Source organism: Cnephaeus nilssonii (assembly GCF_951640355.1).
Source record: "Cnephaeus nilssonii genome assembly, chromosome: 10".
In the NCBI taxonomy this organism is placed as follows: Eukaryota; Metazoa; Chordata; class Mammalia; order Chiroptera; family Vespertilionidae; genus Cnephaeus; species Cnephaeus nilssonii.
The window spans coordinates 40,015,595-40,027,688 of record NC_137081.1 but is presented as its reverse complement, the minus strand read 5'-3'; the positions used below and the strand labels follow the sequence as shown (position 1 = coordinate 40,027,688).

The 12,094-nt window shown below is 38.6% G+C and overlaps 1 protein-coding gene across 4 annotated transcripts in view; it reads right to left on the bottom strand.

Annotated features, from left to right (window-relative positions):
* CCDC141 (coiled-coil domain containing 141) overlaps positions 1 to 12,094 on the bottom strand; it is a 177,033-nt gene that overhangs the window by 38,116 nt on the left and 126,823 nt on the right. For all 4 annotated transcript variants that reach the window (XM_079782191.1, XM_079782193.1, XM_079782192.1 and 1 more), the window contains exons 11-14: positions 11,562 to 11,753; positions 7,364 to 7,543; positions 2,096 to 2,275; positions 1,404 to 1,529 (exon numbers count right to left, since the gene is read on the bottom strand). In XM_079782191.1, coding sequence (XP_079638317.1) covers positions 1,404 to 1,529; positions 2,096 to 2,275; positions 7,364 to 7,543; positions 11,562 to 11,753 — 678 coding nt within the window. The remainder of the gene's footprint in view (positions 1 to 1,403; positions 1,530 to 2,095; positions 2,276 to 7,363; positions 7,544 to 11,561; positions 11,754 to 12,094) is intronic.

The window sequence follows — 12,094 nt, the reverse complement described above, 5'->3', positions numbered from 1 at the left end:
AAAATATATTAGGGGAATTGCTTGTCCTCGTGATAAAAGAATGATCAGAATGAACCACAGCTGAGTAGCACAGTAGATATGCTGCTTCAAAAGTGGCCGCCCCTGAATCCACAAATAGCCACCTCAGTTAGGGAGGGATAAGCTGCCTTCCCTTTTACCCAGCACTACTCATACATCCGTCATAGAGTTCCAGATCCTGGGGTAGAATTTGCAAAGCGTGGACAACTCAGAGAGGAAGCTACTATAATTTTGGATCTTACAGCAAAGATAAAAATAATGGAAATGATTTATGCTAAGGAAATAATTTGCAGAAGAGTGACCTAATAAGGGTCTTCAGGTTTAAATCAAGCAGCTGGGCATCAAATAATATGCATATCACAGAGACAGAGCTAAAGAAGCTAGACAGTAGCTAATGTAGAGGAGTTTCCACATACGCACACTCTTGCATGTGTAGGGCATGTGCACACAAGCACACACAAAATGCAAATAAGCGAACAACACAGGGCACATCAATAAACCTCACATATAGGCTAATTGGATTTTCTAAGAGTTCACTGTGGGCTACAATGTTTTGTGTGTGTGTGTGGGTGGGTGGGTTGGTGGGTGGGGGTTGATTATATACTATATAGGTTTGTGGGAAATGAATGTAAATTAGAGATTCTGTAAAAGAATCTTCAGTCTTCTAATTCTGGGGTTCTTTATAGCCAACACTTACAAAGTTGTGACAAACAGAAACACAGGTATCTTAACTTTGCAGCAAAGAACAGGAACCCAGTCCGGAGGATTACATGACTGGTGACCATTTTTGGCAGTTGTGTTGAGTTTAGGAGTGGCAGCAGGTGGGGGTATGGAATGCATTAGCAGTCAGGGTCTGGGAGCATGACTCATGGTTTTATCTCTCACATCCTGAGGGCTCTCTGAGAGGGAAATAGGTGAGCACAGCAAAATTCCTGGGAAGGCGGTAGGAGCCTGGGGTGCCAGAGAGTGGAAACAGTGACATCACTTTGGACATTTCAGGGGCAGTGGGCAGCTTAGCCTCTGTGTCAGAGGGTGCTCATCCTTGTTCTGAGATGACTCGATCTAAAACATGGCTCTACCCCTTAGAAAATGACTACAGTGCATATATGTATGATGAATACATTAATAAGAAAATAATTTAATGCAAATTAAGATAAGACTACCTTTAGGACATTTTACAGCCCAAATATTTGTATATCATCAAATACAGAATAGTGCAAAAAAAAAGTAAGAAAAGTGTGTTTTTAAGTGCATTTTTAGACAAGCAATGCTTTTTTTTTTAAAAAAGTAATTCACCAGTCTGTTAAAATTAATTAGGTAAACTGCAATTGAACGGTAAAAAAAATGTTTTCCATTCACCCAAGTCTATCAGTTTGTTGCTTTACCTGGAACTGGGGCTTCATTGCCTTCCAGTTTTTCCTTAGACCTGAAATGGTCTGGAGGCTCCCTCCAAGGTCAAGTGCAGACACAGGCACGAGTGCTTCCTGAAGAAGTTTTAGGTTGTGAGTAGTCTGAAATAAACATGGGGTGGTTAAGCATATGTTTTCTTTGCCACCATCAGCAAATACATTATGATCATTCTGGTGATGACATGGTGTGTCGTCAAACTTTTCAATCCCATGAAATTACTCAGGATCTCGAGCTCCTGGATCTAAACCACATTAATGAAGAAAAGCATAAGCCCTCGGGTTCCCTTCCCTCTTTTGGTCTTACTGTGGTAAAATGTACATAACACTGTTGAGCATTTTAACCATTTCTAAGTGTGCAGTTCAGTGGCATTAACATTCACATGGGTGTGCAACCATCACCACCGTCCATCCCAGAATGTCTTCATCATCCCTAACGCAGCTCTGTACCCATCAGACACTAACTCCAACTCCCGCCCTCATCTCAGCCCCTGGTGACTTCTAGTCTGAATTTGACTACTTCACATAAGCGGAATCATATCATTATTCATCCCTTTGTATCTGACTAATTTCACTTAGCATAATGTTTTCACGGTTCCTCCACACTGTATCATGTGCCAGGATTTCATTTCTTTTGAAGACTGAATGTCCCCCACTGCGTGTTCCCTCACCTTTCTAAGTTGCTCTTTGAACGCTCCCCACTGCTGTTTCACAGGCTTGCTTGCAGCGGCTGTAAGTCGCCATGCCATCCGAAGGCGGCCGAGTTCTTCCCTTTCTGCCTTCTGACTTTCCATAGTGTTCTCCATAATGTGCACTTTATTTTTCACATTTAATATTTCATTCTCTTTTGCCTGTTAAAATTAATAATCCATATAATGGCTTTTCTTTCCCAAGAAATACAACAGTTTTTCATATACCTTCTCTAGGAGGCAAACACGATCACAACCAAAGCAGAGCACGGACGGTTCTAATAGCAAGGCAAGACAGGAGCGCGCCTGCTCAGGGGCATGGCTAGGCTCTCAGAACCCATGTTCCCTGCTTGGGCACCAGGTCCTGAGTTCTCCGAGCACCCAGTGCTGCTGGAGTCACCTGCTAGAGTCTATTTCTGGGTTTCAAGAGGGTGACTGAATGAGCTCCTGGATACAGAAATATTAAAGTGAAGATTACTTTAATGCATACGTTTTAAAGTGTATTCTACCTTTCATTTTAACACACTCAATAGCAGATGTCACAACCTCAGTATCAGGGAATAGGAGGGGGCAAGTTGCTCTGGGCCATCTTTTCTTAAACTACTCCATTGTATATATTACAACGATTTTAAGTTTCCCAGTTCCTCAAGTTACTCCCTTTTGTGAGAATTGAAATGTGCATCTGTATCTTTATTTTTGTATGTCTATCTTGCAACCAGAAGCACAGTATCTAAGTTTAAAGACTTCCCTTCCCAACTTCTAGATGCTCTGGCTGACTGATTTGAAATCCTTTAAACAATGGTTTAAAAAAAGGGGGAAATTTAATTGGAGAAAGAAAGATAAGAGAGGCCAAGAGTAAGATCATGTGCTATTTTACGCACAAACATCGAAAAATGCAGAAGAATATTTGTTTGGCAAAACCATGATTTTTACTTTGATGACCAGCTGTTCTCAATAAATCCTTGCCTTTCTAAGGAGCAAATGTACATGGATTTCTATAATGACAATGACAATTAAGTATCTAAAAAGTCAAGGGACCTATTAGATTGTAGTCAGAAGATGGTGTCATAAAACTGTAACAGGATATTTTAAAATAATAAATCATCTTATTTTAAAATTAATTTAAATGGCATTAATATCACATATTTATATTCCTATATTAATTTAGACATTATAAAAAGCCAATTAATTGCAAAAAAAGAGATAATTGCAGGTCCTAAAGAAATTTTTGCCCATGAACTTGAGGATCTAGGAATCAAATGATACATTCTGTAATTATGATTAACAAGATGCTAAATATTATGAAAGATATTTGATAACTTCAGCCAGATCCAGCCCAAATCATAATTTTAATCTATGCTATAAATAAAGTTAGGGTATCTTTCACCTTTTATTAAGAAACTACTAATCAAAATGTAATGTAATACACAGTTTAATGTAAATGTGGATCTTGCAGCATGCCAATGACAGCTATCCTCAGCAGGGAGTGATGGTCTGAGTGAGGTCTGGAAAAAGGAGAGATGTAGCAGCATTTGTTGATGTCTGGCTGGCTGGCAGGATCCAAAAACAGTGATTATGTACTTGGCAGACTTAAGTGTTTTGACCTCTCAGGAAGATTAATCTACCGGAGGTCTAGTGAGTAAACACACTATTCATTCTACTTCTGTGGAAGGGCATGGAAAACTTTGCCATAACCTAGCCCAACAGGGCACTCAATTCTCAATTTTCCATTTATATGCAGGCACAATAAATGGTCTTCTGATATATTGCTTTTTAGATACCTTAATAACAGGAAGGCGGTACCCCAAATAACATCTTGGCGTTCACCACTATGAATTTGTAAATTGGCACTTTTATCAAGATGTCTGCCAGATTTCTCACTTAACTCGGCTTCTCTAACCTTGATGATTTTTAGATGAACTGAAAATTTTTTAATTTCCAGCTTGAAAATATGAGCCACGGCAGCCCAATCAAGAGCGCAACACTCGGCGGAAGATGCCAGCTGGCGTTCTCCCTTCTTCACAGCCAATCTGGTTGCCACCTTTCAACAATAATGTTTCTTTAAAAGCCTAACGCTCCAAAAGATAGAATAAAAAATGTGTTCCACTTGCTTTACCAACAATTCCCTACCTCAGAAAGATGCTGAAACAATGAAGTTAACTATTATGTGGACCATAATTCTTAGCAATAAGGAGGAACTTATTGATCATATGTCAGTGATAAGGAGCTTAGGGTAAAGGATTCATTTTTTTAAACATAACACCTGACATTTGATAAATTTTCACTAGTCCTACCAAGACAGGACTACATAACTGGAAAGCAAGAGAAAAAGTAGACAACGCCAAATCCAGATGTAGGAATTAGCTGACACACACTTTAAATGCCCATGATTAATATAGTTTAAAAAGTGTCCAACTGGTGTTGCTCAGTAGTTGAGCGTCGACCTATGAATCAGGAGGTCACTATTCAATTCCCAGTCAGGGCACATGGCCCGGGGTGCGGGCTCAGTCCCCACTAGGGGGTGTGCAGGAGGCAGCTGATCAATGATTATCTCTCATCATTGAAGTTTCTGTCTCTCTCTCTCCCTCTCCCTTCTTCTCTGAAATTATATATATATATATATATATATATATATATATATATATATATATATTTAAAGCATAGCAAAGGTGGAGAATGAAAATGAGAGGATAGGAAAGATAATTTTATCAGCAATTGAAATCCAACAAGAGAGGGGGGGGGAGAGAGAGAGAGAGAGAGAGAGAGAGAGAGAGAGAGAGAGAGGAAGAGAAGAGAAGAGAAGGGAAGGGAAGGGAAGGGAAGGGAAGGGAAGGGAAGGGAAGGGAAGGGAAGGGAAGGGAAGGGAAGAGAAGAGAAGAGAAGAGAAGAGAAGAGAAGAGAAGAGAAGAGAAGAGAAGAGAAGAGAAGAGAAGAGAAGAGAAAAGACAAAAGACTTATGGACACAGACAACAGTATAGTGATTGCCAGAGGGAAGTTGGGGAGGTAGAAGAAGGTAATGGGGGATAAATGGTGATGGAAGGAGACTTGGCTTGAGGTGGTAAACACAATACAATATACGGATGATGTATTGTAGAATTGCATACCTGAAACCTGTATAATTTTATTAACTAATGCCACCCAATAAATTCAATTTAAAAAATCAAATGGAAACTACAGAACTAAAAGTAAAATTTCTGAAATGAAGTTAGTAATAATTAAGCAAAAAATGCAATTTGCAAATATTTGAATTCTCTTAAGAGTGCGAATTAGAGAAGTACACAATCAAGAGATGGAAGAATATATACTGAACAAAGTAAAAATGTAAAAGATAAATAAATGGTAGGTAGATAGATAGGTAGATAATATGTGTTCTAAATATTCCAACTGAAAAATAACAATTGTTTTTACAAAAAGCACCTGGATAACATAAGAACATGGGCAAATTGCTTATCAAGTTTCCTCTAATGCTTAAAGATAGTATAAGATATGTTAGAACTGTTTCATGTATATTTTGTTTCCACACAAATTGAACAATAATGGCTTTCAAACAACAAAGGTTGAAACAAAGAAGATAATGTCATTCTCACATGATTTTTAAATTAAGGAACTCAAGCCTTAGGTCTTGAACTAAAAAACAAAGAAGAGAAAGAGAAAACTGCAGTTGAAAGTAGATGAGGGTAGTTAGACAAAAACCTAACTCTTCCAAATGAATTCAGGCTCCAGACTGAGATTAATCACATTCCAGAGTACGGAGAAAATTGTACATGTCAGTTATCTTTGCAAGTCTACAGAAAACAGGAGAAAGGCCAGACAATTAGGGAAAGAAAAATGCCTTGATTTTCAAAGTGGGGAAAGACTGGGCTACATAGTTTACAGACTGGAAAGCTTTACAGTGAAAACCATGCAATAAGTTCCTCATTGAGCAAGCGGTTTGTGAGCACTTTGGAAAGAATGTCTTGGTCACTATGAGCCAACCTGATTTCTGCCAAATTACTTTCATGCAATTGATAGGATGTTAGGTAGATATAGAATTAAACCCAGGAGAAATGGCTAATGTAGTAGATAGCAGATGCAAAATTAGTTTGACAAGATGGAATCATGGGTAAAGATGAACAAGATGACATTGAATAGAAATAAATATAAAGACCCACATTTGTATGTAAAAGATAAATACCTGACACAGATATAAAATGGGAGAGACCTAGCTTGGCAGGAATTGTAATAAAAATTCATGGGAGTTTTATTCAATCACAAGCTTAATATGAACCAGCATAGTGAAATCATGGCTAAAAATTAATGCATAACCTTAGGTCTCATTAGTAAAGAATGATGTCCACTTTGTTGTACTCTGTGTTAAAGTTGTACTTTACTTTTGGGTTACATTTTATGAATGACTTCAACAAACCCTAAAAATTTGGGGGAGGGAGGATCAGGATGGAGAGAGAAATGAAGCTGCCTCATCAATGACGAAAGAATTTGCATGTGGTTCACAGCAGAAAGGACTCTGATTAGATATAGCAATTATTTTCAATGTTTGGAGGACTTTCACATGTAAGAGAAATCAAATATGAATAGTCTCCCCTTACCTCGTGCAACTACAGAGGGTTAGAACCAGGTATGAAGTCAGATTTGACTTAACATTTAAAAAACTGTTTTCTAGCAGCTCTTATTTTCTAACAATGGAATGAGCCGCTCTTATTTTCTAACAAGGGAAGATACTTGAAGGAGAAGAGGATTATCCATCTTTTAAGAATTCTGTAGAGAACTTTATATGGGTCAGAGGTCGATAAAAGGATTCTAGAGTATTTTACAGACATAAGTGGACAACTAAAGTTTAGGATACATTTGTAAATATGATGGAGCTTCACTACAGAAAGATATACTATCGGAAGAAATTCTTCAAAATGAAGATTCAGCCTAGATGTTAATGTGAGCCACTGGAAATGTTGTCAGGACTTCGTTGCAGGCTCTCAACATAACTTAGAAATCTAGGGTGAACTTCCATGTAATAATAAAAATGCTATGTTTGGATTCTAGTCAATCTTTCTTGTAGATAGTTATAACTTATGAGAAGTGTAGGACTAAATAAACACAGACATGCTAGGCTTTGGCACTGCTCTAGGTTGAATGAAGCTAAAAAGAACTTTCTAAACCCACCCTGCTGATGGATAGTTGAAGTTTTGAATTTATAATTTTGACTTTGACAAGTAATCCTTGCAGAAGGTGTAACTCACATAATGTTATTCTCACCATATTTATCAAAGTAAGGAACTCAAGCCCTAGGTCTTGAACTAAAAAACTCCTTTTTAAGAAGAGCTGCCACTGCTTCTCAGCTGAGTCAGACCAGTGCTTGGCTTCCGCAGTATCCTCTTCCTTCCTCGGGCTTTCCGTCCGGTAAAACTCCTTCAGACGCTCACATTGCTCCTCTACCTAAGAGAGGGAGAAAGAGAGAAGATAAATGCAAGGTAAGAACACTTACAAACATTTTTAAAGAAAATGACACAAGATTCCGATAAAAGCCTATGTAAAAATGAAATGGAAACTACATTTCAGATCTTCTTTTCAGAGAAAGGAAGAGAGATAGGGACGGTGGGAGAGAGAGAGAGAAAAACATCAATGCGAGAGAAACATCCACCAGTTGCCAATCTTACATGCCCCAGCTGATAACTGAATCTCCAACGTAGGTATGTCCCCTGACTGGAAATCAAACCCACATGACCGTTTGGTGTACAGGATGACGCTCCACCCAACTGAGCCACTGTGGCCAGGGCCAGGATTCTTTAAATAACTTAAGTATTGTCCATTTATTAAAACAATATGAAAATCTAAGTTGTTTACAGACTGGACTACTACTGGGTAGTAAATTGAACTAACAAGTTTATTATCTATAAGACCTACTTACTGTGACCCAAATCATATTTATATATTTTGTATAATGTATGTTTTGCAATTGGGAACAATTTATGTCAAATACTGGTGTGATGATATTTAAAGCTGAGTTTTATAATTCAGAAGAAAGCCAGACAAGAAATAAATAAGAAAATAAATATAAGTCAGTGAAATATTAGTAACTCACTATTTGCTTTGAATCAGTGAAACCTGAATGAGAACACAATTACTAATTTTTGGTACAAATATTAATATTCAACTGCTTCCATGAGCTAGTCTTATCAAGTATATTACTTGATCTCCTTAGAATTACATTTTTTTTCCTTTGTTAACCAATGTATGCAGTACTGGATTATTTTCAATCACTCTCTTTGAAAAGAGCTTATATAAAATCAAATGTGCTGATAGAACTAAAGATGAACATGTAATTGGCTGATATAGAAATAGTGGAAAATTTTGACACAAGTTTTTATGCATTTTGAACAATACCTAATGGTCAATGGGACAAGACTCAAAGAGCTTGTAACTACCAAAATCAATCTAAACAGGGTAGAAACTTCAGGCGATGGTTAGTCACTGTATTTTAAAATTTTTAACAACATTCTTAATTTAAATGAACTTAATAAGAGAGCCTGCAAAAGGCCTCAGAAACAGAAGTGCTCTCTACATTTCCCATGTTCTATTTATTCATGACCCTGTTTTGCTGATTCTTATCTCCTCAGCCCAGAATGATCTTTTCTCAATTTTATGTTCCTACACATCCTTCATGAGCTAGTTGAATTGCTACCTCCTCCAAGGAGTCTGTCCTACTAAGAATTAGCATTTATTTCCTTGGATTCCCAAAGATAGTTCTGGAAGAAAGATAACCAAAAGCAAGTTATTACGACACAAGGACAATATACACACAATGTTATGGGCGTAGTAAGGAGGGACAATTTTTGAATTATTGGTGAACTGAAACCACAGGTGGGTGGGTGTGTAGTTTTCATAGGAAAAGAATGTTCAAAAGTGAGCACAGGCAAGGACTCTGGGACCCTCCATACTTCAGGAACAGGGAACCAAGTTAGGAAAAAGAAGAAGGAACAGATAAAGAAGCAGACAGAGTGATTCCACTTATGTGAAGTATCCAAATAAGGCAAGTCTATAGAGATAGTAAGCAGATCAGTCCTTGCCCAAGGCTGGGAGTGGAAACAAAGATTGACTAAAAAGTGCACTGGGGCTACTTTTGGGGTGATGGAACTATCCTAAAACTAGAATGCAGTGATTGTTGCACAACTCAATAAATATAATAAATATCATTGTACTCCAAAATAGATGAATTGTATGCTATGTAAATTATACTTAAATAAATCTGGGGGAGGGGGTTTAAGCCAAAGGAGGTAAGAATAACTGGATTAAATAAATGTGGCAGAGAGATTAAGCAGGATGAAGACTGAAAATAGAGATTTCATTTATCAATCAGTAAGTAACTTATAAGGACATTTTCAATGGAGTGAAGAGGTAGCAGATAGCTTGATTAAATTGCTGTGGGATGAGAACTGGGGAGGATGAGCAAGTAGAGACAAGAAATGTCATCTTCCCGTTGTCAAGTCCAGATGTAAAGGGAAGGAAAGTATAGAGTGGTTGCCTTCATGAGGGCAAGACCATTTGGGCATAACTGTAGACCAAAGGCAAGGAAGTAATGGAAAAGCAAATTTCAAACATTAGAGGAGGTTAGTAGAGCTAGATTCTGAAGAGTGTGGGAACATACAGGGAGGGACTAGTTTTCTCTTAGTGCTGGACAGAAGTAGGGACTTGACTTTATTGGCGACAGTGGAAGAGGGGTGAATAAATCAATTGGTTTGGAAGTCCAAGGAAGTCAAGGCAGTTAAGCTCAATGGACTCTTTTTTGTTGTTGTTGTTACATATGAAGCAAGGGCACCCGCTGAGATTTAAGTATGGAAACTGGGATAAGATGTTTAAAATTTGCTACTGAATGGGTGCCAATAGGGAGCATATGGGAGACCCAGGTGAGGCAGAGACCCATAAATTTGTAACAGCGCCAATCAGCACAATTGTACAATCAATTGTATGATTTTCTGCAGCAGTGTCTGGAAGCTTGGAAAGAAAAGTTGAGTAAACAGCGTGTTGGATTAATCTAGTATTGGGAATTGGCAGGGTTCTTCAGGGTAGAAGGCAGGAAGTTGAGGGCATGGAGAATGGAATGCAAATGAGTAACCATGAGCTGGTGAGGAAAGAAGGAAAACCTGAGGGGGAGGGAGAGTGACAGAGTCAGAGCACTGCCAAGATTAGGACAGAAGGCTCTGCCAGCTAGGAAAATCAATTAAGTGAAAGCTGGGAAGAGGAAAGAACATAGGTTCTTCTGAGGAAGTGGTGTTTGCAAAGCTAAGGGTTCAGCCCTAAACCCACAGCTCCAGGGGCCAGAGTAGGTCATGGAAGTAGAAACTGAACCAGAAATCAAGGAGGTATGTTTTTGGCAATAAAGATGCAGAAAACAAACACTTCTTTGTACGTTTTCCACCATTTCAAATCCTGAGTAAAAACATTCATCAACAGGATACTGCTGTTGGTTGTAATACCTCTGCTGAACCAAGAGAATTTGGAGCTAAATAATAGAAATGACAAAAGATGGAGTGAAGATGTGGAAAGGAGGCAGCAGTTACCCAAGATTTCCAGGGACTGGGCATGGCCTTCCTCCAGAGGGGCAAGAATTCAGAATATTATAGACCAAGAGCTGACGGAGGAAGGTGGATGGCAGGGTGGGAGGTAGGGTGAGGGTATAGACAGGGTGGGAGTGAGAAGATGGAAATCTAGCATGCTAACTAACTTTGGTTGGCTTTACCCCAGAGTGACCCTGCTGGCTCTACCTCCCACTAAACCAGTGCCTGCCACCCTGAAGAGAGGGGGATCCGCATGAGCCTGGTGCACTAGGGCCAGAGTTAAATGAGGTGGGACCCTAGCATTATCTTCAAGCAACTGGGACCTCTGAGAGACGGAATCCTAGTCTAGTAGAGGGAATTTTACAGATTATCTAGTACAGCCCTGTCAAAGAGTGCCTCAGAAGAAGCTCTCTGAAGCAACTTGTTAAAAGGCATCACACAAGATAGATCTAAGCTTGGACCCCAAAACCCATAATTTCTGATTCTGTGTATGTTAAATGAACCATGTGAATTGCTTAGGTATTTAAAGAAAACCCTGCAGAAAACAAACACTTCTTTGTACCTTTTCCACCATGGTTTAGAAGATGACTTATTTTAAAATAATTTTGTGCTATATTTAGGATAGTGTAAAAATTTATGGGCCAAAGTAAAAAGTATTCTAACACAACCACTTTGCTTATTTGCATGTATATCTACACATACATACTTGTATTGTGTTTTAGTAAAACGACTTACTGCTTTAGTTTTGTGTGGTGCCCTGGTGAATCAAGGGCCTATAAGTGAGTACATGCACTGGGGTGGACTATATGGGACAACCCACCAGGGCTTCCATCCCCAGAGGACGCAGGAAGCTGACAGGGGCCACCTTGTTGATAAAGGAGAGCACATAGGTACTGTACCTCCTCTGATGACTTTAGAAATGCCACATAGGTCTGCAGGACTTGGGACCTGGAGCCGATGCTTTGGCCAAGTATGTTTAATTCTTCCTCTAGCCATTTAGCTTTAGAAGAAAGTGATGCCACTTCATCAGGTTCAAATTCATTTTTCTCTGTCATAAGTTTTGTGGCTGCTTCTAATTCATGTGATGCTTCCTATGAAAGCAAAGCACGGAGGGTCAGAAGCTGACAGGGGAATCATGAACATTCACATTTCATTACCTTCTGCACATCCATCTATAACGGTGATTAATTGAACTTGTAACCAAGACTCTCCTCAATAAAAGGAAGGCACAACTTTCCAAAATTTAAAAAAAGGTGTCTTAAAATAAAAACCATCTCAAAGTATTCTTTCAGTCTATCAGCTACACTTCTTATTTAGAGCATTCTAAATTCTGTCACAAATAGAAGAAAAGTTGTTCAGTATGAAAGGTGGTAAAACAAAATGGCAAAAACATTTTAAATAATTCAAATAAAATAAGTATAGACCAGAATTA